This window comes from Paroedura picta, chromosome 3 (assembly GCF_049243985.1).
Source record: "Paroedura picta isolate Pp20150507F chromosome 3, Ppicta_v3.0, whole genome shotgun sequence".
NCBI lineage: Eukaryota > Metazoa > Chordata > Lepidosauria > Squamata > Gekkonidae > Paroedura > Paroedura picta.
The window spans coordinates 115,959,879-115,983,300 of NC_135371.1; the positions used below are offsets into that span (position 1 = coordinate 115,959,879).

Sequence of the window (23,422 nt, forward strand, 5' to 3'; positions counted from 1 at the left end):
GTTGATCCGTTCAGTCGTGTCCAACCCTTGGCGATTCTATAAGAAAGTTACCGCCATGCATCTCTGTCAATGACTGCTTCTTTTAGTTGGTTCATGGTCATCCCTGTATCGGCTTTGATCATGTTGAGCCAGCGGATCCTTTGGCAACCACATTTCCGTTTGCTGCTGACCATAATGATTTTTCTAGCAAGTTTGATCTCATGATATGTACATTTAAAGCTGAGGATATTTGATAACAATTTTTTGTGTCACTTCAGTTTCTTTCTTAAGAAATAGAGAAGTACTGCCTCTGGAGTGTGTCCTATTCAATTCAAAGTCTATCTTGAATCTAAACAAAATACATACACAACTATTTTCACTTTACTAATTTTCTCTTACCATGGCACACTGTGGTCACCTCAGTATGTTGATGAGCCAGTCTGGCATTTCATCAAGGTAGGAGCCAGTATTTTCTAATATTATCATAGAATCATAGAATCATAGAATCATAGAGTTGGAAGGGGCCATACAGGCCATCTAGTCCAACCCCCTGCTCAACGCAGGATCAGCCCTAAGCATCCTAAAGCATCCAAGAAAAGTGTGTATCCAACCTTTGCTTGAAGACTGCCAGTGAGGGGGAGCTCACCACCTCCTTAGGCAGCCTATTCCACTGCTGAACTACTCTGTGAAAAAATTTTTCCTGATATCTAGCTTATATCGTACTTGTAGTTTAAACCCATTACTGCGTGTCCTTTTCTCCACAGCCTATTATTAAGACAAAGGGAATGAAATAACAATGAAACAGGCATTTTTTAGTATGTTAATTGGGAAATAATCATAGTTTCTATGGTAGCTTGTGAAAATTCAAGAAGCATTATTTGTCATGACATATTGGAATATATCATTTGAGCAAACCATTTTGTTTTCCTTATGACTGCTTTTTCAACAGTCATTCACAACCTTAAAACATAAATGAATACAAGCAGTCAATTAAAGCTATGAATAAAAACAAGAGAAGAAAAAGAGGCCAATGTAGCAAGATCAGTCTTTGCTACCTAGGCATATTGACCTTAATTAATAGCAATTCAGAGATGGAGTGATGTTTCTGCCTACCCTACAAAAGGAGAAAAGAATGGGCCTAAATGCATCTCTTAAGGGAAGGCATTCCACAATATGGTGGAGCTGCTAAAAGGTTCCTGTGCTGAAAGAGTGTCAGTGTTGCATCCAGAATAGGTGGTGCCATGGACCTAAGGCCTGACTGGCAAGACTTCTTCTGAGAAGTTGAGACTGGTATGCACAGCTCTCCTCTGAGAGTCAGCTTGGTACAGTAGTTGAGTGCAGCAGCCTCTAATCTGGAGAACCAGGTGTGATTCCCCACTCCTTCATGGATGCTTTAGGCTGATCTTACATTGAGCAGAGGGGTTGGACTACATGACCTGTATGGTCCTTTCCAACTCTATGCTTATACATGCAGCCAGCTGGGAGATCTTGGCCCAGCCTGTTCTCTCAGAGGACAGGAAAGGAAGGAAAAGGAAGGGTAGATTATTGTAAGTGACTTTGAGACTCTTTTGGGTAATAAAATGTGAGGTACAACAAAAAAAAAGCTCTTCTCACAATAATGTGTGAGTTGAGAGACAGATTGACTGGCCCAAAGTTACCCAGTGAACTTCATGTCACAGTAGGACTGGAACTGCAGTTCTAATTACACACTAATTGCTACACCACAACAAAATAGCCTTGAAAGTGCAAGGGAGGGAGGGAAATTTCCCTGAAATAATGGACTTCCTTTGTTACACTTTACTACATCTTTTTCCTATAAACTTCTCTCTATCCCCTTTTCTTTATTTGCAGTTTCTCAGTTTTATTCTAGTCAGAACCCTTTCCTCTGGCAATATCTTCAGGCTACAATATTTCCTTCTGCTAAACTCCCATTTCCGGGTTCTGCCCCTTGTCCTTTTGACTCAGTTCCTACTGAGGCAAAGATAACATTCTCAGTCTTTAACCTAAGAAATTGCCCCATGTTCACTTCTTCTATTTGCTCTTGTTGGGACTCCTTGGATTTATGGGAGATTTTTGTTTATTTAGCAGTGCAGGCAAAGGTGCTTACTATGAACTTTGGTCAGAGAACAACAAAATGACACTACAGATCCTAAAGAAGGAAGTAAACTGGAGGGAAGGGGAACTCCCCAAGTTCAATCATTATTGGCTTTGGTTTCTTGACGGGAGTGGAATTGTGGGGAAAGGCCTGGTTGCTTGGCAAGGCTCTACAAGCTGAGACTTTGCACCCAACGAAGCTGTTTGTCTTAACTGAACTGTGGATCAAGTGGGGAGCCGTGTTGGTCTGAAGCAGAACAAAGTTTGAGTCCAGCAACACCTTTGACACCAACCAAGTTTGATTCAAAGTGTAAGTTTTTGTGTGCACTGCACACTTCAACAGATAAGGATGAAGTGTGCAGTGCACACAAAAACCTACACCTTGAATAAAACTTTGTTAGTCTTAAGGGTGCCACTGGACTCAAACTTTGTTTAACTGAAGTGTGTAGCTTGATTGTGCCCCGAGGCTTAAAGCTTGAGAAATAGTAGTTTAATGTAACTTTCATTCACCTGAAAAGCACTTACTTCAAAGCAAGCCACCATACTGATTTTTCCAAATAATGGACTGTAGATTGGGAATTGAATGGTATCTATAAATACTGAAGCTATTTTACAGTTGTATACTGCAGGTATCTTATGGAGCATATTTGTGAAAGTAAACAGTAGCACTATGCATTGTATTGATTTGGAACTAAAACGTGGATAAACACTGACCCAAGTTGACTAGGCTGGATTTGTAAATCTTTTGGTGCTTAAGGGTTTTTGTGATGGATCACAGGTAGATCTGCTTTCAGTGTGCACAGAGATTTGAATGTTTCATTTGGAAACTCAGTAAGGTAGGCGAGCTTGAGAAAGACAATATGATACTCTTGGTGGATGTGGAGTAGATGAGGTGAAAGCCAGAGCCACAATTGGATATGAAACTTATTTGGTAGTCTTAAACTGCTTACTTTCAGCCTAACTTACTTCCCACCCACACCAAAAAAATGATGATGATGATAGATAACTGTAAAGGACTTTGTAAGTAGGAAAGTGAAAATGGAACTCTTAATGATATCAAGATGGGAGTGGAATCATTCCGTGGATCCAATTGTCATTGTTTTAAGGGACTTGCTCTTTGATGGGAATTGTTTTAATGTATTATGATTAATGCATACTATCTCTGCAATATCAATCAATAAGCAACTTCTAACTATTCACTGCATTGCCCATATTGCCAACACAAAGTTGTGGTTAGCTAATTCTAGATTTATAAAGTTTTATAGAAATCTTTATTCAGAATATCAGCTCGTTCACAAGTGTGTAAAATAAATTCAAAAAGGAATAAAAGTCAGACTTTTCTACCAGGCAAAAAAGGATCAGTACAAGGACAAATGTTCCTAATGCAATCTAAAGTGGAGATTTTTATTTTTAATGGTGCTCTAATAAAGCAAGTGTAACAGAGTTCTCTACACACCTCTGACTCATTTGGTTCCAAAGCTAGTCTCTCTTAATGGCACAAAGCCCTGTTGTAAATACAGAAAAGTAGCAAATATCAGAGTAGTGTAGTTAAATATTTTTAAAAATCTAGTGATAGTCCAACTATCACAGTGATAGTCCAACTATCACAGCGTATGTGAAATGTTTGTGATGAAGGAAAGCAGTTACGACTCTCATTAAAATGCATGCTATGGAGCTATGGAACCTTGTAATTAATTCAAATTATATGCTCAGTTTTACTGGAAGTAAGCCCCATTCCATACCGGAATACTGGAATACTGGAAGTAAACCCCATTCCATACTGGAATACTGGAATACTGGAAGTAAACCCCATTCCATACTGGAATATTGGAATACTGGAAGTAAACCCCATTCCATACTGGAATACTGGAAGTAAGCCCCATTCCATAAAAGGGGACTTGCTTCTAAGGTAACCTATTTAGGATGACTTCCCAAAGATCTAGACAGTCCTGTGCCTTCCAGTGTGCACCTTCAACCTGATTGGAAACTAGGATTGGGCCTGTCTGAGATTTATTTCCAGGGTCATTTTAACTGCCCAATCCCCCCCTGCTATCTTGCTTTTTTCCCTCCTCTTTGAAAAGGCAGCAGCAGGAAAGGGGAGAGAAGAAAGAGTTGGAGCTAGTTGGATTTCAGCACCCCAGGACTTCACTTTCTAAAGTTAGGACAGGTGCAGGAAGGCAACAGCAGATGGTGAGACAGCTCACCTGCCTCCTCTCCCAGTGGGATAAAACTCACTTTTCACATTTCCCCAATTTTCCTTCCCCTATTAAGCATCTTCATGCTGTTGTGAGATTGTTTTTTGCTTGGGGTTATTAGGGGGGAAAGTTAAAGCATGTTTTTATTTCAGTACTTTTTGAGAAAGACTCACTTTATTCTAGCTGGCTATATAACTTGAGTTATATAGTGCACACATGTTCTGGCTAGGGGAGCCCTCCCGATTCTGCTTGCTCTCCCCTCCCCCCTTTTAAAATTCCATTACGTTGTCTACTGTGAAAATCCTAAATTGCATAAAACATATTCTTTAATAGTCCTGTTCCTTTTATGTTTCTTAGCTACTGAACCATTTTTTATTCTATTCAGAACATGAAAAATCCAAGTGATTTGTTTTGTTTTTTGTCTTGGATAAGGTTCATATGGGGGGCAGGTAGAACTGTTGTCTGGGGGCCAATGGTGATTTCAGCAGCCCTGCACTGACAGCAACAATCATGCAAGGTGCAAACTTATTCTGCAGACTTTGAAATAGACCAATACTAGGGGCTTTTCCACACACCATAAATTTAGTGTGATACTTACCCTCCCCCCAGACACTAAATTCCAGGAACTTTGAATGACATCAACAACCTCCCGTGTCTGGCCAGGAAACTTCATGCTAAATCCACCATTTTAAAGCACAAGTCAGTGAATCCCAAAATGTAGATTCGCCAACCTAAAAAGCACTTTCCCCTGGCAGACAACCAGCACACTACGTGCCAAAGAAAAGTATGGAGGTGAAGAAGCACTATCTCCACCTTCAATGTCCCGCCTTTGCATCTGCCTCCCTCTCCCTTCTCCCAGGGATGGAATTTTCTTTACGCAAACTGCCTGGAGCAACAAATAGGCATACAAGCGTGCAGGCAAAGCCAAAAATAATTTTTTCCACAAGTTGTCACACAAAGCATGTGTCTCTAAAATCCCCCCCAAAAAATCAGGAACAAGATTAATTTTTTTAAGATTCAAGAATCGTGATTGCATAAAGGTGGCATTATAAAAAGCGCTATGCATCTATGATTAGATACATAGGTGTTTAAACAGAGAACTATTAAGTTTAAAAAATGGCAGGCATAGTGGGACCTTTAAAAAAAGGAGAAAGGGGATTGGCTGCATGGCGTGATTGACAGGTGGACAAGTCACGTATAAACTGCATTGCTCTCTTCTGCAATTTCCAGCAGTGCTTGTGGAGGGTAAGATGCACAAAAAGGCGGCAGACTACAGCAAGATGGCAAGAAGGTAAAGAATGGCCATAGGTGCGATAACATTTAGCACTATGCCATTCAGCTGGCGTAATGCTATTTTTCCATTTCTTTGCTCTTTAGTAGAGCAAGTGTTGTGACTTGCTGCTGCTCTGGCCTTCTATCTTGTTTGACTCAACAGCTTCCATACACCGGGCTAACCAGGGCTCAGCCCTAAAGGGAATAGATATTTCACAGAAAGATGGTAACTGTCTTGCTGTGACATTCAAATCACTCCCAGCAGTAAATTAATGCAGCAGGTCTCCATTTATCAGGGAATCTTTCCCTGGCAAAACTGCAAGAATAAATAATGTGCCGCTTCCCAGGCAGAGAACACAAGCAGTTCTTTAATCACTGACTATACCACACCCACTACTTTCAGTTCTTTGTATAAAGTGGACCAAAGATCTCTCACCTTGGTGACTCCACTGCAGGCAAAAAATGTCTGCAGATGCCAGCATTTAAAAGCCTGTACTTTTTACATTTCACAATTAGATTAGAATACTGCCACAATACAGAAACTGCATTGTATTACCATTATATGTATTCTGTTCATGACTATGGCAAGAAAAGAGAGAATCTGCACAATATTGACCCATTAATCCTTGGCCCACAGCATAAAGGAAGAAGGTCAGTGGTAAATCTAGTCCAACAACTTGCTTCACACAACATCCCACCAGTTGCCCTGGAACATCCCACCAATACACGGAGCACAAGAGTACAGATGGGCATGAGCCAGCCCATAGGTTTCTGCAAACCCATGAAATTGAGTAGTTCGTGGGCTGCAAACCAGAATCCAGATTTCTACTTTACTTTTCTTTGGGGAAACATTTAATTTTGATTCTTCCCTTCACACGTGTGTGTGTGTGTGCTCGTGCATGTGTGTGTGATGCAGGACAAGGGGTCCCTGGCTGTGGTTTCGCCAATTGCATTGCATCTCATCTGGGTGCTACACAGCCAAATCTGCTTATTGGCTTTCATCATTTAAGCAGATAGAACAATCTCAAATACAATCAGAGTTCCATTTCTGGGACACATTTCATATTCAGGTGGTGTTCTTTCGGAGGGTTAACTTGATACCCTATTTTACTTTGGCTTTTCTGTCTGGGAGTGGGGTGAAAGACCCCCCCCCCCCCCAATAATCTGAATCTGAAGCACAGTTTGGCTGCAGTCCCAAACGGGGCCCAAGGTTTCATCCAGAGCTTTGGGATCACTTCCAAACAATTCCCGATGATCTTTGTGTTGTGGAGTGTAGGATGTGCAAATCCCACATGCGCTGTGGAACAGACCCAAGCCACCTTTCCTCCTCCACTCTCCACCAGCACCTGCAGCGTATCCACCCCATAGGAAGGAGAGGTCAAAAATGTACCCGGCCATGCCTCGGCACCTATAGATGGTCAGGCATCCCTGCCTTTGCTTGGCTACCCTGCTGCCAATCGTGCCCCAGAGTTCATTGCAATGTCTCCTGGGGAGAGGGGCCAGGATGTGCTGTAGCTGTCACTGTACTCCCTGGGCCCTGGGTTGTGCTCAGAAGGTGTTATATAGGTGGGCAGATGGTGGTGTAGGTGGGCAGGTAGATAGTTGGTTGGGTAGGCATGTAGACAGTTGGTTAGGTAGGTAGGTAGGTAGGTAGGCAGGCAGGTAGATGGTTAGGTAGGCAGGTAGACAGTTGGTTTGGTAGGTAGATAGTTGAGTTGGTAGGCAGGTAGAAAGTTTGTTAGGCTGGTAGGTGGGAAGTCAGAGCACCTGATCTGGGACCCAGGGAGCATGTTGGGAGCTGCACCCCATCCAGGCTCCTCCAAGCTTGTGGACCCTCACGGTCATATGTGTAAGCACCACTTGGCCCCTGTAGGGGCTCCCAATGACCATTTCAGTCATCCATTAAGTCCGTAGGAAACCATGTTCCTCTCTAAAACTATGACATGGGAAGGTAGGTGTGTGAGTGACCACCTCCCAGGGCCAAAGGGGAGAAGGGTGGACACTGAACAAGACCCCAGAAACCATGTCCACAATAGTCAGGGGGCTCCACATTGAATTTCACATGTATAGCACCCCAGGAAACCCCTAAACAGTTAACGAACTCAAACTAACCCAAAGCTTTATGAACATGCAAGTTAGGGGTCCGAAGTTCATGATGTCCCCCCAATCCCCCATAATTCCCACAAACTTCCATTTTCCAGGTTCATGCCAACCTCTATACAAGAGGCCAGATGTTGCCTTCTAATTTTGAGGTTTGCTGCCTCTGTATATGCAGGTGCTTTCTAGACATTATGACTGTGGGTTTTATCTTCCTGAATAATTTGGTATCATCTGCAGATGTAGTCACTAGGGGCAGATTGGCCAATAAGACCACCAGGAAAAGTCCCAGTGGGCCAATAGCCTGAAGGCCTGCCTCCTTCACACTGGGGACAACCCAACCCCAAATAAGGAGCAGCCCTCATCCTGAGCTGAAGGGCTGGCAGGTAGAGACAAATTGCTTCTGTTGCTGCTGCTGCCATAGGCAAAGGGGTGAGTGGTGCAGCCACCAGGAGAGAAGGTGCAAGGAGCCTCAGGGACAGCAGCCGCCTTAGTTACAAGGAGAGGGATGGAGAGGTGGATGGGCACATCTGCAGCCAGGAAAAGGGCAACAATAGTCATTGCAGCTACAAGTGGAGGGAGAAATGGGGTGGGTGGACAAGGGCATTCAATGCAGTTGGAGGAGCAGGCAGGCCCAAGCAGCAGCAACACCCATGGCTGCTGCTGTGAATGGAGAACCAAGTGTGTGGGCATAGCTGCTGAATAGAGGGCTAGGCAGGCACAAGCTAAAGAGAGAGAAGAAGAGCTGGTTTTCTATACCTGGCTTTTCACTACCTGAAGGAGTCCCAAAACTGCTTTTCTTCTTCTTCTTCTTCTTCTTCTTCTTCTTCTTCTTCTTCTTCTTCTTCTTCTTCTTCTTCTTCTTCTTCTTCTTCCAAACACTTCTTCTTCCCTTCTTCTTCCCACAGTAGATACCCTGTGAGGCTGGTGGGGCTGAGAAAGCTCTAAGAGAAACAAATTTAAAAGAGAAGGCTCTAAGAGAACTGATCTAGGCACGAGCAATTCGGTTCAGATAAGCCAAAAGAATCAATGCTGATTCAGACTTTTCAGACTTATCCAAGCTGAACCTCCCATCCCCTGCATTTAAACAGTCTGACAGCAGTGGCTGATTTCAGGGATTCATCAGTGATTCCGCCTGTTTAAATACATTCCCCCCCCCCAAAAAAAAAACTTTCTCAGGCGTTTTTATTTTGTATGTAGCTCTGAATTTGTTTTAATCATGGGAGGCTGCTATGCTTTAATGATTTTGAGATGCTGTTTTTATTTTATATGTTTTAATGTGTTAGCCACATAACTTCTATCAAATAAAAATCAGGGGCATGGGGTCATTTCCAGGACTGCTTTTGCCTCCCAGTCTGCCCCTGGACACTGTACTGCTAACCTCCCAGTTCCAAATCATTTGTGAATAAATTAAATAACACTGGTCTCAATATCAGTCATTCTCTTCCCTCTTTTGCAGTAACTGTCCACTTATTCCTGCTCTCTGCTTCCTATAGTTTAACCAGTTTTTGATACATAAAAGGGCTGGTCATCTTATTTCATGACTTATTTCAATCTTACTCAGGAGTCTTTGGGGAAAAAGCCGTTTGGAAGTCTTAGTATATAATATCTACTAAGTCATAGACCACTTGCCAGCTCAGAGAACTCCAGAAGGGCTTCCCTTTGCAGAAGGCATGCTGATTTTCTTTCTGCAGGCTTTGTTCACCTACGCGCTTAATAATTATCTCTTTAAGAACAGTTTAATAGAAATCTACCTGGAACAGATGTTAGACTTAACTGGCCTGTCATTTTGTAGCTCCCCTGTGTACCGCTTTTTAAAAATCAGTGATGTTTTCCGTCATCTCATATTCAGGCCTGTATTAGCATCAAGTTACATATGCTGGTTAATCAATTTTCAGTTATGTAAGAAATTTCAGTTGCATGCCATCAGGACCAGGAATTTTCAGTTTAGTTTTCAGTTTGCCTAGAAGTCCTAGAATTTCAACTCTTGACTTAGACTCAGTGCTTCAGATATCCTTTCAGAAAACCCATAGAGCTTCTTTATCATATAAACAGAAGACATGCTCTGCTGGATAAGACCAGTAGTTCATCTAGTCCATGATCCTGTTTTTCATAGTGGTGAACTAGTTATCCTGAAAGGTCAACAGGAGGACATAGTGGCCAAGGCCATACTCTGATGTTACCTCCTTGCACAGGAATTTAGAGGTTCAAATGCCTTCTTCTTGTAGGTTAGAAGAAGTTCATGAGAGAAGCAGACCATTGTCAGGAACTATCACTACAGATGTTCAGTTAGGGACACTCCAGCATGGAGAATTGCTGCTTCCATTTTAGAAACATGGGCATGTGTCTTATTGCATTTTATTAGCATTGTGCTTCATGACAAAATGCTTCGGGCTAGCTCTACTGACTCCAAGCACCATGAGTCTGCAAAATAAAGAAATAACCACTATCTGCTTTTTATCTCAAAGACATATTGAGTTTTGTTATAAATTGTTGTGGGTTGTACCAGTTAAAATGTTGACCTGGAATTTCCATACAGGGGTTGTTTTGTTCTGTAAAAAGTAAACAGCTCCTTGTTCAGCATAGAGGTATCACTACAGACTTGTCCATTGTGTTTGAGTGACTGAGCTTCTAGTTCTGATTTAGCCCCAGGGAAGTAGAGTCCAGATCAGGCTCCCTCAGGCTTGCCAACTCAGGGTTAAGAAATTCTTGGAGATTTAGTGGTGGAGCCTGGAGAGGATATAGTTTGGGAAGGGAAAGAACCTCAGTGAGGTATCATGCTGTACAGTCCCTCCTCTATACAGCCATTTTGTCCAGAAGAACTGACCTTTGTTACCTGGAGATCAGTTCTAATTCTGGGGGATCTCCAGGTCCACCTGGAGTCTGGGAACCCTAACGACAGTATTTCTGTAGTATTTTCTGGCATTTCAATGGGCTCCTATAAGCCCAGATGATTTCCCCATAGTAGGTCACCAGAGAAAGGAGAATCCATTTCACTAGCTTCAAGGCATTATTGAGACTAATAATATCATCTCTCTCTGCCAAGAGCTAAGGTGCATTTGTCAAGCAGAGAGCACCTTATAGTGAAAAATACGCTTGGTACTCATATTTAAATATGCCCCTAGTTACACTTGGGAGAAAGTTACCTGTGACAAAGACTAAGAAGTTCTTGGTCTACACAATGATATACACTTATTGCTACCCAGGAGTCATACTTCATGAGATAAGAGCCAAAATCCTTATTAAAATATAGCATTCAAAGCAGTCTGCAAACTTCATCTAACCCAGGTTGTGCTAACTTACCCACTACAAACTCTTCATTGTTTTTATTCTGTCCCTGACTTTAAAATGCTGAGCAGAATCGAGCCATTTTTCTTCTATTGGTGTGAAACATTACATCTGTCTTCTTTGTATCGATTGTAGCGTAACTCTCCAATTTATCAAGGTCATCTGAGACTTTTAAAACCTGTCTTTTAATGTGCTTACCCTCCCTCCTCATAGGTTTGTTTCCCTAACAAATACCTGCTTTGTTTTCTATCCATGATGTTGCTGATGAGGATATTGATCCATGCAATCTACTGCTTTTCAGTCAGTCAGTACATCTACCATCACTCCCTTTCAATTAGTTCTTGTAACAAATTCCCAGTTTGGAGTCAGAGGCTGTGGACAAGTATGGGAATGCAGAGTGGAATCTGAAGGAAAGATTGCATCAATATAGATGTCATTTTTATTTAAAAGGTGAGAAATAAAAAGTTCAGTTTAATTCTGTAAACCAAAAAGCTTCTAGGAATTAGACATGACTTGGTCATGAGAGACATGATAGTTGTTTTGCCATGATAAAGGAGACCTCAGTATTTGCAGTGACATGCAAATGAGTGGTTTGATTGGCAGACATGGAGCCCAATGGGAGACCTCCAGTCAATTACACCCACTCATTGCTACTGCTTCAAAATCCAGCAGGGGAAAAATGAGTGGAGGCAGAAGGTCATTTCCAGTGCTAAAAGTGAAGCTAAATTGTAGAGCTTCGGATAAAGCTTAAAATCATGATGCCACTTCTGGAAGTTTTGCACTGGAAGTGACATAATGGGCCATTGCAACACTGGCATACCAGTTACCACCCTCCTGTTCCACCGTTCCTCCAAGCAAGTTGCCTGCTGCTGTTGATAACCCTGGTGAAAATCCTTTTGAGTCTTCACAAATCTGTAATTTTATGAGGTTTGCTGTAACTCCGTGGCAGGCCACAGTCTGGTTCAGTGTTTGGCAACTCACACTAAAAGGTATTCAGTATGGGTGCCCTAGGTGAATTGTTACTTTGGTTCCTTCCCCCATTCCACATAAGTACACCAACATAATGGAACTATCAACTGGCACCTTCTGGAGTATAAAAAACAACTCTTCTCCTTCTACACCCATGTCAGCTGTTATGTTTGTGGTACCTCTTGCACTTCTGCAACAATAGCAAGCGTGACAACAATGAGAGAGGCCTCGGGTTGCCAACTTCCAGGTAGTACCTGGAGAGTTCCCATGCCAACTAGGCTTCAGGTAGCAGAGATCAGGCCACCTGGAGAAAACAGCCTCTTTGAACGGTGGACTTGGTGACATTATACCCCGTTGAAGTCTCTGTCCTCTGCAAAGTCTGCCCTTCTCAGGCTCCATTCCTAAAATCTCCAGGTATTTTCCAACCCAGCAGCTGACAACCCTAAATAGGCCTCATACAAGCCCTTCTTACTCAAATCCATCCTTAGTGTATTTAACCAGGACAGTGTGGTTAATATTGTCTGTCTGAGCAGGGAGTTTTACGTTCAAATCTTCACTCAGCCATGAAAGGTCATTCAGTGACTTTGGACCAGCCACTAGCTCTCAGCTTAAGACCACTTCATACCTTGATTGTAGGGATTTTTTACAAAATCCCCAAGCACACTGCCCTGAGATCCTTGGAAGAAGAACTGTGTATGACTGCTGCATGTGTTTTAGTTTAATTCTGTTTAAAACGTTTGATTTAAAAGTATTGCTGTTAAGATTAGACTGCAATTTTAAAAGTTGTGGAGGTGTTATAGCAGGCTTGGAGCTGCATTGCAAATGAATCTGAATCTATGACTGCTGCATGTGATCAATAAGTCAACAAAGCATTCTGCTTCAGTCGTCTTCCTGTGCCCTAAGGAAAGGAGAAGCTTTGGGTTTCTGGAAGAGCATCAAGTAGTGTTACCTTTTTTTTCTTCGCAGAAGCAAAAAGACCTACATTGAAAAGTGCTGGAAAGACGTCCGTGTGGGAGACTTTGTACAGCTGCAGTGTAATGAGATCATCCCCGCGGACATCCTGCTGCTCCACTCCTCTGATCAGAATGGGATCTGTCATTTGGAAACAGCAAGTCTTGATGGGGAGACCAGTCTGAAACAACGACAAGTGGTGAAAGGTTTCTCTAATCAGGTAGGCCTAGGAGCATCCTTACGCAGCCTGCCTTCCCCCTCTTCTTTCTTATGCAAAGACATGTTAGACAAAAAGCACAGAATTGCCCAGCTAGAAAGGGCTCTTTAACAGGATGACTTCTTCTACAGATGTTCCCATCTGTCACAGGTGCCTTGGTTGGCTTGCATGAGACCATTATCCTGTTAGCTCAGGTTACAAGATCAAAGGTGACTGAAGGTTCTCCCACAAGAGTGTTCTAAAGAGATGCTGGGAATCAGCTCCAAAGCTTTGTTGCTGAGACAGGGAAATGTGGCGGAGTTTCCAAAAACAGGCCTGAATATGAATCCCTAAATAAATTAATTAAAATGGTGGAAGACGGTTAACATTCAGTAGAAATACTGGCACATGCAGAATTGGAACAGACATTTATTGTATACTATATGAGATGTAGTTATATCTCATATAGCAAACATACCTGAATCCAGAATGGCCCAAGATGTCAACTATTAGGCCAAATAAAACCTGGCAGCCATTTATTGAGCTTGCCAGATGCTTGAAAACACACTCCCTTGTCTCTGCCTTCTCGAGACAACAAAATGGATTATTGGGCTCCTAGTAAACTGACAGCTATGGGCGATCGGCTGTGTTCAGCTTGCTGGATCACAAAGCAGGCCAGCCTATGAGTATGAATGTCATAACTGAGATAAAGGAAAGATCCTGGCACCCAAGAAATGCAGAAAGAGACAATCTCTCCCTCCCTCCCTCCAGCACTTCATAAAGAATTGGGCTCAGCAATCCAAACTTGGGTCTTTTAAATGTTTTTTTTATATTTTATTAATACAGAACAAAGTTATATACAGATTACAGAACAACAAATACATATAAGGAGATAGAAAAATAGTAAAAGAAAGAAAAGAAAAATAAGTATGTGATTTAAAAATGACTTCCAACTGTACTTACAAAGAAAAAAAAATGTTTAAACTTTTTCCCCCATATATAAACTTTTGCTGTCTTATAATATCTAATATAACAGATATTCTGTGAAATATAGAGCCATCCTTAATATTTATAGTCATATATTTTTTCCGATTTAAATTTTCTACAGCTTCCATTCTATGTCAAAATCTGAGGTATATTTGTCTTCTACATTAAAAGGTTTGTAAAACTGGCCAGCTCCATAACTTTACATTCCCATTCATGAATTGTAGGCATTTCGTCTGACTTACATTTTTATGCTCATATAATTCTAGCTGCAACTGAGAGGTATCTTTTAAATGTAATTAAAGTAGCTTGGCTTTTCGAAGCCCAGTTCTAAAATTTGGAAATTGCATCACCAAGAGCATGACAGGGTTTCCTGTCTTCCCTAAAGCCTCCAAATCTCCTGATTGTGCGGCTGAAGGATAGTGGCAAGGAAGATTGCCTCTTCCTCCCTGTTGCCTCTGAATATGGAGGTTCCCTTTGCTGGATTGCCATTGATCAACCTATCCTACATTAATCTGTTAGCCACCACCACCATCCCCTTTAAAGCTATCCATGCCTGTTGTGGACCCATTATGCATGGGGGTTTTAGCGCACATTCGGGGTGGAATGGCGGCGACTAAAATCACCGATAACGCACGGTGCCGGCGGCAACTGGCTGCAGATGCGACTCACGCCACCGAAAAAGCTGCGTTAGAGGAACGCGGGAGAAACCGCAGCTTCCTTGACAACCAGGGCCCAATTAGACGCGGCGCCGAAGGCGCCACGTGCATAATCGGGGAGTTCCGGGTTCAGCGACAGAGGCAAAATCGAAGCGGCGGGTGGAACGCCACGTCAGGCGGGAGGGCACCAAAGGGAACGGGGACAGAACGGCGTCCGGAGATCCCAAAGGGGAGGGGAAGCAGGGGAGCCCCGGAGGCAACGGGCCGGGGTGCTGAGCACCAGGGGGGAAGAGGGGGCAGCATGTCCCTATGAGGGACGGCAGAGGCCACCGCAGCGACCACCCACCCTCCCCCAACCACAAACGACAGCAGAGGCGAGGGGGGATGTGAAAACAGACAAACTTTATAAAATATTAAAACAGTGTACAAAAGTGCAAATAGTAAAAAACAGTACAAACAAGGGAGAACAGCAAACACAATATGGGACGAAAGGGGATGACCTAGGGGGCAGATGGAACGGGGCAGCAAACAAGGGGAGGGGCGAACCGGGAGGCAACTAAGGTGATGGGACCGCGGCGACACCCGAACCCCCCCCCCCGAAGTCCAGCTTAAGGGAGGCGGTAGGTCCACAACGGCAGCTCACGTGGGTGGCAAGGAGGGTCCGGCAGCACTGGAGTCCGTCGAGGCATCCCCTGCAAGGGGGCAAGAAAGGGACCCGGTGAGGGCGTCGGCCGTACCAGCGGTCCCTAGAGGGCCATGGCGGCAAGGCGCCGCAGAACGGCCAGGCAAGTGACCTGGGTTCGCGCAGCCGCCCGTTGCCGCCATACACACCCTCCTGACGACGCAACATCCATGTGGGCGCTCCAGCCTCTGCCCACATGAGGTCCAGCAAGTCCGCATGGGGAGGAGGCGGCCCTGGAGTCTCAGCGGCAATGGCCCGGAGCGCTTCGAAAAAGGCTGCCCGCAGCCTCTCAAACTTCTCCCGGCACTGCCGGGGCGTCCAAGAGTATCCAGCGACCTCCAAATACGCGGAGGCCCCACGAAAAATGTCGTGGCAATTGACCAGCTTGCTGGTCATGAGCCGGCGCACGTGGCCCAGGGACAGGCAGTGGAGCAAGAACAGCTCCACTGCCCTGCATTGCCACCGGGCCCCATCGCGCCACTCCCGCCAGCTCCGCAGCATGGTCACAAGTGACCAGCCGCGCCCAGTTCCCGCCCCTTCCTACCACGCCCCATGGTGTCCGGGCCAGACTCTCGCGAGGGGCACCGGGACTGCCCCGCACGTCCTCAGAGAAGCCAGCAGCCCCCGGATGCCTTGCTTCCTCTGGGCTCCGCATCGATGCCTCGACACCCACCGCTCCGGGTTTTGCCGCCGCCGCGCCCCGTCCCATGCATAACCGGTATGCTTCGCGTCTTCCCCCTCCGCGTTTTCTATGTGACCCAAATTCGCCGTTTTGGCGGCCGTGCATAATGGGCCGTGGCCATCACTATATCCACTGTCAGAAATCACCACAAAATGTAACTGTTGAATGAAAAAGAATGTATTTTCTTTTGATTGACCCAAATATTTTGCCCATCTGTGGGGGACCCCAACTGCTAATCTTAGGTCTCTCTATCTACTTTTCTAGCCCATGCCTAATTTTATAAACCTCTGTTATTTCCCCCCCTCCCCTTAGTGTCTTTTCTGAATGCAAAAATCCCAGATTCAGGCATGTTTTCATAGGAAAGATGCTTCAATCTGTTAATCATCTTGCTTGCCTTCTTCTGTCATTTTTTCCCACCTCTGCAATACCCTTTTTGGGATATGGTGACCAGAACTGCACACAGCTCTCCAAATTCTTTTAAGCAGGCTGGTGCTTAACCCCCATTCTAGGTTTAAACTCTGCTAACACAGTTTTCATTTGCTTACACTGAACTTAATTTGCCATGTTGTTTCTCACTCATCCAGTTCAGAGAGATCCTCTGGCACTCTTCACAATCTGCCTTAGTTGGCCATCCAGAATTATGTGTTATTATATCTGCAAGGTGAGGTCAGGAAGGCAGGTCAGGAGAGGAGCTCCTGGGAGTTGTCTGGATACAGTTGACTTGCAGAAGAGGGTGCAGAGAAGTGAAGTGCTATCCTGTGTTCCAGCACATACTATTTTCTTTGCTGTTCACTTTTTAAATGACACAATTATGGCATTCACATGGAGTGTACTGTCTAAACCTTAGTTTTACAAATACCACAATGTACCTCCCTGTTCCTGCTGCTTCTTGGGGGTTGGGGCACTTTCTAGAGTTTACCGCAGTAGAATGATATGGAATGTAGCATAAGGAGCTGCAATGGGTGAGAAGGATCTACAAAATCAAGGGAGGGGCTTGCCTTGTCATTGGCAGGGGTGCCTTCCTGCTGCACAGGGATATACTTGGATCTAGGTGGTAGATCTGAAAGAGCATCTGCATGATAATTGGGTGTAAAATTAGGTCACATTTAAAATTGAAAGGTTAACAACAAATGTTGAACTGACTATGAATTTGGGTTTGATTGGCAGTTTGGACAGAAATTTAAACACTTGTACTCCTTTTTAAAAGCTAATTGTTGCCTTTTCAAGAAACATTACACTGAATTATTCCTTCTGAACTGTCTTCAGGGAATAAATCTTGAGTTTACAAGACAGTTTAACTTCAGAACACTTGCATTTGTCACACTCCTGAGAGATTCCTCAAATATATTACTCACAAGTGTCAGATAAAGATAAAATAAGCTAGCTCTACAACATCAGGATGTGAAGAAACACTTTATTCCCTTAAAGTGTGCTAAAGCTATGTCTATTAGAGACAGCCATCAACCCTGCCTTTCTACACACACATATATAGTACTGAAGTTAATGACAGTGCTTGACATCCCCACTGTCCTAGTCTTTTGCCCTTCTGCAGGGGAGATCTATGAACAGGTGCCTCTTTTCCACTTGCAGAGGCCCCTCATTGTTGGATCCTTGTATCCACATGCAAGCACTTCATGCAAATGGAAAAGCTCAGCATATTGTCTTATAGTCTGCTAACTAATTGCTCCAGTCAGGGATCATTCTGCTTTTCATCTCATCTCTCAGCGCTGCAGTTAACTGCACCCACAATTAATAGAGTGATTTAGCAGCACAGTCCTCAGCAGATTTAACCCTCTTGTAAAGTCCACTGAAATCAATGGACTTAGAAGGATGTGATTGGTTGGCACTGTATGAACCAACCTGATGGTTATCACTGTTTTACAATGACTCCTGGCCCTATTCTATAACAGATTTGTATCCCAAGGTAAACCAAAGTCTTTCATGGGTTGCATCAGTTATTACCTTCATATACTCACAGTGGTACCTGAAATAGACTGTCTCCTGAATTTATAATGGGGAATTAGCAATTCTAGGAGACAAAGCTTTGAGAGATGGGCAACAAGTGAGAATCTCCACCAATTTCTATGGAGGGAGTATCTAGCCAAAAATCTCAGTCAAAAGTGGTGATTGTTTGTGATAGGGGATTAAGATTTGTGTCACAGACAGTTATAATTATCATCCAACATGAAGCGGTCCACTATGAGAGAGGGGGAGAAGTAGCAGCAGCTTGTTCTGAAGGTTAAGTCTATGCAATGAGACCCAAAGCATGAGACAAAGATAGTCTCTGTCTCCTTTTTATAGTTCAGTTTGTTTCTACAGGCTGTGGTTGGACATAGCAGTCCTATAACAATCTCTTAATGTTTAATGTGGCAATATGAAATAAAGTCTGGTTGAGTGTCCTAATAAGGCCAGCATGATGTCACTGAAGATATCTCAGTTTGGTGTATGGACAGCCAGTTTAGTGTGGTAATTAAGATTGGCAGCCTCTAATTTGGAAAGCCAGGGCAGAGCCTACACTTACTTTGTTTATTCCATTGTCTATCCTCTTGAATTCAGATTGATTTGAACTCGGGTCTTCCTCTTCCACCCCTCCCCATTGAAACAGCAAAGTGTTCTGCATGTGGTTAGGGTAGTTCAGAAGGGGGGGAGGGGAGCCAAGCCTCTTTCTTTCTTTTCTTGAGGGGGGGGGGGAGAGGAGCCAAGCCAGGAGCCTCTTTCTTTTCTTGGGGAGGGGGGGGGGGAGAGGATTGAAGAAGGCAGATAAGGGAGAAAAAAATCCAAGACCAACAGAAGTTGAGAGAAATTAGAGGCTCCTCCTTTAAGGCAAGCTTGTCACATGGCCACCTTTGGCCAATCAGGGAGTCTCTACCACGCAGGTTCAAAACAGCCTGCTTTCTCAATCCGAATCTTGAAATATTGAGCATTAAAAGCACTCTATTGCACAATAAAGGTCCGGATCAATCCTTGCTGCAGAAGGAAAATTTAAATCACCCAAAATCAAAACGGAAATCACATTTTATATAGATGGCAGGGACTGAATCGACCTGGGATTAGAATAAAAGCTCCGTGCAGTTTACACCCAGGATTGATTCCCCATTCCTCCACATGTTGGGTGACCTTGGGCTAGTCACAAACTTGTTAGAGCTGTTCGCACAAAGCAGTTCTTTCAGAGCTTTCCCAGCCCCACCAACCCCACAAATGTCTGTTGTGGGAAGAGGAAGGGAAGGCAATTTTAAGAAGTTTTGAGACTCCTTTGGGTAGTGAAAAGCAGGCTATAAAAATAACTCTTCTTCAAACTATGGCATTTTCTGATATTGGCTGAGGAAACCCTGAGGAAAGGTTTCCGAGGCAAAGACAAAAAGTGCTAATGATACACCTGAATAGATGCTTAATTAAAAATGAGAAACCTGGGATAAGCTTGGATGAGAATTTGGGTAAAGGAAGTGATTGCCTTAGGTGTAGCAGGAAGGAAATATATTTAGCAACAGAGACTTTCTGGGGCAGGACATAATTTTGCAGATAATATATTGTTGCTGTGTTGGGAAAGAGAACAATTAGCACATTGGCTGCAAGGTTACCCATTGGACAAAATGGAGACTGGCTGGAGTGCACCTTTTCACATGACAGCTTATGTTCAAATACTGGTGTTCAGTATCTTGGGCTGAAACTGTCACATTAAGGTACATTTCCAATCCAGAGCAGGGTGCAGGCAGGCTTTACAAAGGGTTTTTGTAGGCAGACTTCCCCTCAGAGTGAAGGTGGGCCTGGTTACCAACAACTGCAGCCTTGGTGTGAATCCATTTCTATTCTAAAAATTGTTTCACAATTTCACCTTCAGTTGATAGCCTATCCATAAGTTTATTTCACTTTATTTCATTACAGGTGGTTGCATAACAAGAACCAATTATGGTTTTTTTTCTTTGTTTTGTTTTGCAGAATGTTGAATTTGACCCAGAATTATTCCAAAACATCGTTGTTTGTGAAAATCCCAACAATGATCTTAATAGATTTAAAGGCTATATGTGAGTAATCTCATCCTTTATTTATCTTGCTCTACAATCAGCATCTTTATCAAATTCTATTATAAATTCAAAGCCATTTGTGTAACTTCTAGTATGCCTTCACCGTATATTTGCCCTAAGTCAAGGAATGGCCTCACTGTATTAAATGTGCTGGTTGTTCTGATTCAGAATGCTTAAGGGTGTTAATGTGTCTCTGTGAAAGAATGTCTCTCAGAAACCTTATTTTTAAAAACTATAAGAAATTATCAAACCCATACAGCAGAGAGCACCACAGAGCACTAGCAGGAGAGGTGGAATAGAGCAGGGGTCTTCAACCCCTGGTCCGCAGCCCGGTACCGGGCCGTTAAGGCCATGGTACCGGGCCGCCAGCGGCCGCGCCTGCCATCCCCCCCACCCGCAGCGAGAGGGGGGGAAGAGACAGGCGCGGCCGCTGGCACGCCAGCGACGCAAACGCACACGTGCGGAGCCGCCGTGCATGCGTGTTTGCGCCCCCTGCTGGCGAAAATGCGCACGTGCGGCTGTTCTGCGCATGCACCTTAGAACCACCTAGTTGCGAAAACGTGCATGCGCGGCAACTGCGCGTGCATGTTTACGTGCAGCTGCTGTGGCCGGGCCACCGGCTCTCTCCCACCCTCAGAGGCGGTCCCCGACTACAAGAAGGTTGGGGACTGCTGGGATAGAGGAAGGTTCAGCAGCTGAAAGTCAGAGCCCAGGGTCCACTGCACATTAATCCCAAACCCCAGCAACAGAGAGCAGATCAAGCAAACGAATCAGCCCCATGTCTCTCTTCTACTTCACCAGTCGACAAAGGAGGGGGAAGGAGGGAGCCTAACTCTGAGCCCATAGACCTCAATGGAAACTCTGTTATGGGCAGCCAGCTGTGCCTGTTCAGCTTTGGAAGACTTCTTTTGGTGTTCCCAAGGCTGAAGAATTCTGCCCCTATTGTTGCCTTGGATTTTTGTTAACAGTTTACTTGATGGACACCCATCCGTCTCCACTCATAAACCTCCAAGAAGCTCACTAAAAATGTGTAAACATTTGTGACGGCAAAGCCTCCACAGACATAGCTTTATGGACCACAGACTGGCCCAAATTTGTAATGAGTTTTGGTCTGTATGCTGGTTTGTGTTCATGCTTAGATATAACATCAAGCCATTAAATAAGGACTTCTAGCTAGTAACAATAGTGCTGGCTCTCTCACACCTGGTATTCAGTGCCAAAGATAGACCCAACACTATCACTGTCAGTTTTTCTGACCACCAAGGGGGCACATATCATACACGCCACAATCCATGCAAGGACCGCACTCCAGTCTTTCTGACTTGGACATCAGTAGGTGTTTCCAGAACTCAGGGCCTTTCCGCACAAGGACCAATGTTGCCAATTGGTTTCACAAAGCGGAAATGCTATTTTAAATAGTGGAATCTCGGCATTCAATCAAACGAGCAGCCAATGGGCGGTTATTATCATGCTCCCGAAAAGCCCCTTTCCCTTTAAGCACAGGTTTTAAAAAACACACACACACGTTGCAACGAATATGCTTTGATTCTTCCTAATCATAGAATCATAGAATCATAGAGTTGGAAGGGGCCATACAGGCCATCTAGTCCAATCCCCTGCTCAACGAAGGATCAGCCCTAAGCATCCAAGAAAAGTGTGTATCCAACCTTTGCTTGAAGATTGCCAGTGAGAGGGAGCTCACCACCTCCTTAGGCAGCCTATTCCACTGCTGAACTACTCTGTGAGATTTTTTTTCCTGATATCTAGCCTATATCGTTGTACTTGAAGTTTAAACCCATTACTGCGTGTCCTCTCCTCTGCAGCCAACAGAAACAGCATCCTGCCCTCCTCCAAGTGACAATCTTTCAAATACTTAAAGAGGGCTATCATGTCCCCTCTCAACCTCCTTTTCTCCAGGCTGAAAATTCCCAAGTACCTCAACCTATCTTCATAGGGCTTGGTCCCTTGGCCCCAGATCATCTTCGTCGCTCTCCTCTGTACCTTTTCAATTTTATCTACATCCTTCTTGAAGTGAGGCCTCCAGAACTGCACACAGTACTCCAGGTGTGGTCTGACCAGTGCCGTATACAATGGCATTATGACATCCTGTGATTTTGATGTGATGCCCCTGTTGATACAGCCCAAAATGGCATTTGCCTTTTTTACCGCTGCATCACACTGCCTGCTCATGTTTAGTTTACAATCCACAAGTACCCCAAGGTCTCGTTCACACACAGTGTTACCTAGAAGCGTATCCCCCATCCAGTAGGCATGCTTTTCATTTTTCTGACCCAGATGCAGAACTTTACATTTATCTTTATTAAATTGCATCTTGTTCTCATTTGCCCATTTTTCCATTGTGTTTAGATCTCGTTGAACTCTGTCTCTATCTTCCGGAGTATTTGCCAGTCCTCCCAATTTGGTGTCATCTGCAAACTTGATGAGTAGTCCCTCCACCCCCTTATCTAGATCATTAATAAATATGTTAAAAAGTACCGGGCCGAGCACCGAGCCCTGAGGTACCCCGCTACTCACCTCTCTCCAGTCTGATGAAACACCATTGACAACAACTCTTTGAATGCGGTTCTCTAACCAATTCCCTATCCACTTAACTATCTGAAAATCCAGATTGCAGTCCTTCAACTTATCCATCAGAACATCATGGGGAACCTTGTCAAAAGCTTTACTAAAATCCAAGTAAACGACATCAACCGAATTTCCCCGATCCAGCAAACCTGTTACTTGGTCAAAAAAGGAAACCACGTTGGTCTGGCAGGACCTGTTGGAGACAAATCCATGCTGACTTCCTTGGATCACCAAATTGTCCTCCAGATGTTTGCAGATCGCTCCCTTTAATATCTGCTCCATTATCTTCCCCACAACAGAGGTCAGACTCACTGGTCTGTAGTTTCCCGTGTCATCCTTCCTCCCTTTTTTGAAGATCGGAATAACGTTTGCTCTCTTCCAGTCCTCTGGGACATCTCCAGTCCTTAAAGAGGTTCCGAAGATGATGGACAAGGGCTGTGCAAGTTCTCTGGAAAGTTCTTTGAGCACTCTCGGGTGCATTTCATCCGGACCAGGGGATTTGAACTCATCCAGTGCAGCTAAATGCCTCTCGACAACCTCTCTATCCATGTTAACCTGCCACTCAGACACTATCCTTTGGCTACGGCCATCTCTAGATGTGCCTAAACACTTTGACCTGTGGGAAAAAACAGATGTAAAATAGGCACTAAGCCTTTCTGCTTTTTCTGCATCCTCCGTTAGAGTTTGTCCATCTGCACCCAACAGTGGGCCTATTGCCTCCTTTACTTTACGTTTGCTCCTCACACAACTGAAAAATCTTTTCTTG

General features: G+C 44.1%; 1 protein-coding gene and 1 long non-coding RNA gene across 4 annotated transcripts in view; one reads left to right on the forward strand and one right to left on the reverse strand.

Annotated features, from left to right (window-relative positions):
- Positions 1-23,422, forward strand: part of ATP10B (ATPase phospholipid transporting 10B (putative)) — a 187,511-nt gene that overhangs the window by 119,428 nt on the left and 44,661 nt on the right. For 2 of the 3 annotated variants that reach the window (XM_077327217.1, XM_077327215.1), the window contains 2 exons: positions 12,861-13,065; positions 19,985-20,070. In XM_077327217.1, coding sequence (XP_077183332.1) covers positions 12,861-13,065; positions 19,985-20,070 — 291 coding nt within the window. Of the gene's footprint in view, positions 1-11,260; positions 11,376-12,860; positions 13,066-19,984; positions 20,071-23,422 lie in introns of those variants that run through there. The other variant, XM_077327216.1, reaches the window with a different exon arrangement.
- LOC143832588 (uncharacterized) lies at positions 3,239-13,020 on the reverse strand. The gene is made up of 3 exons (XR_013229324.1): positions 12,877-13,020; positions 11,160-11,329; positions 3,239-8,581 (listed from the first exon to the last, which is right to left on the reverse strand). It is a non-coding gene; the product is annotated as an uncharacterized LOC143832588 (long non-coding RNA).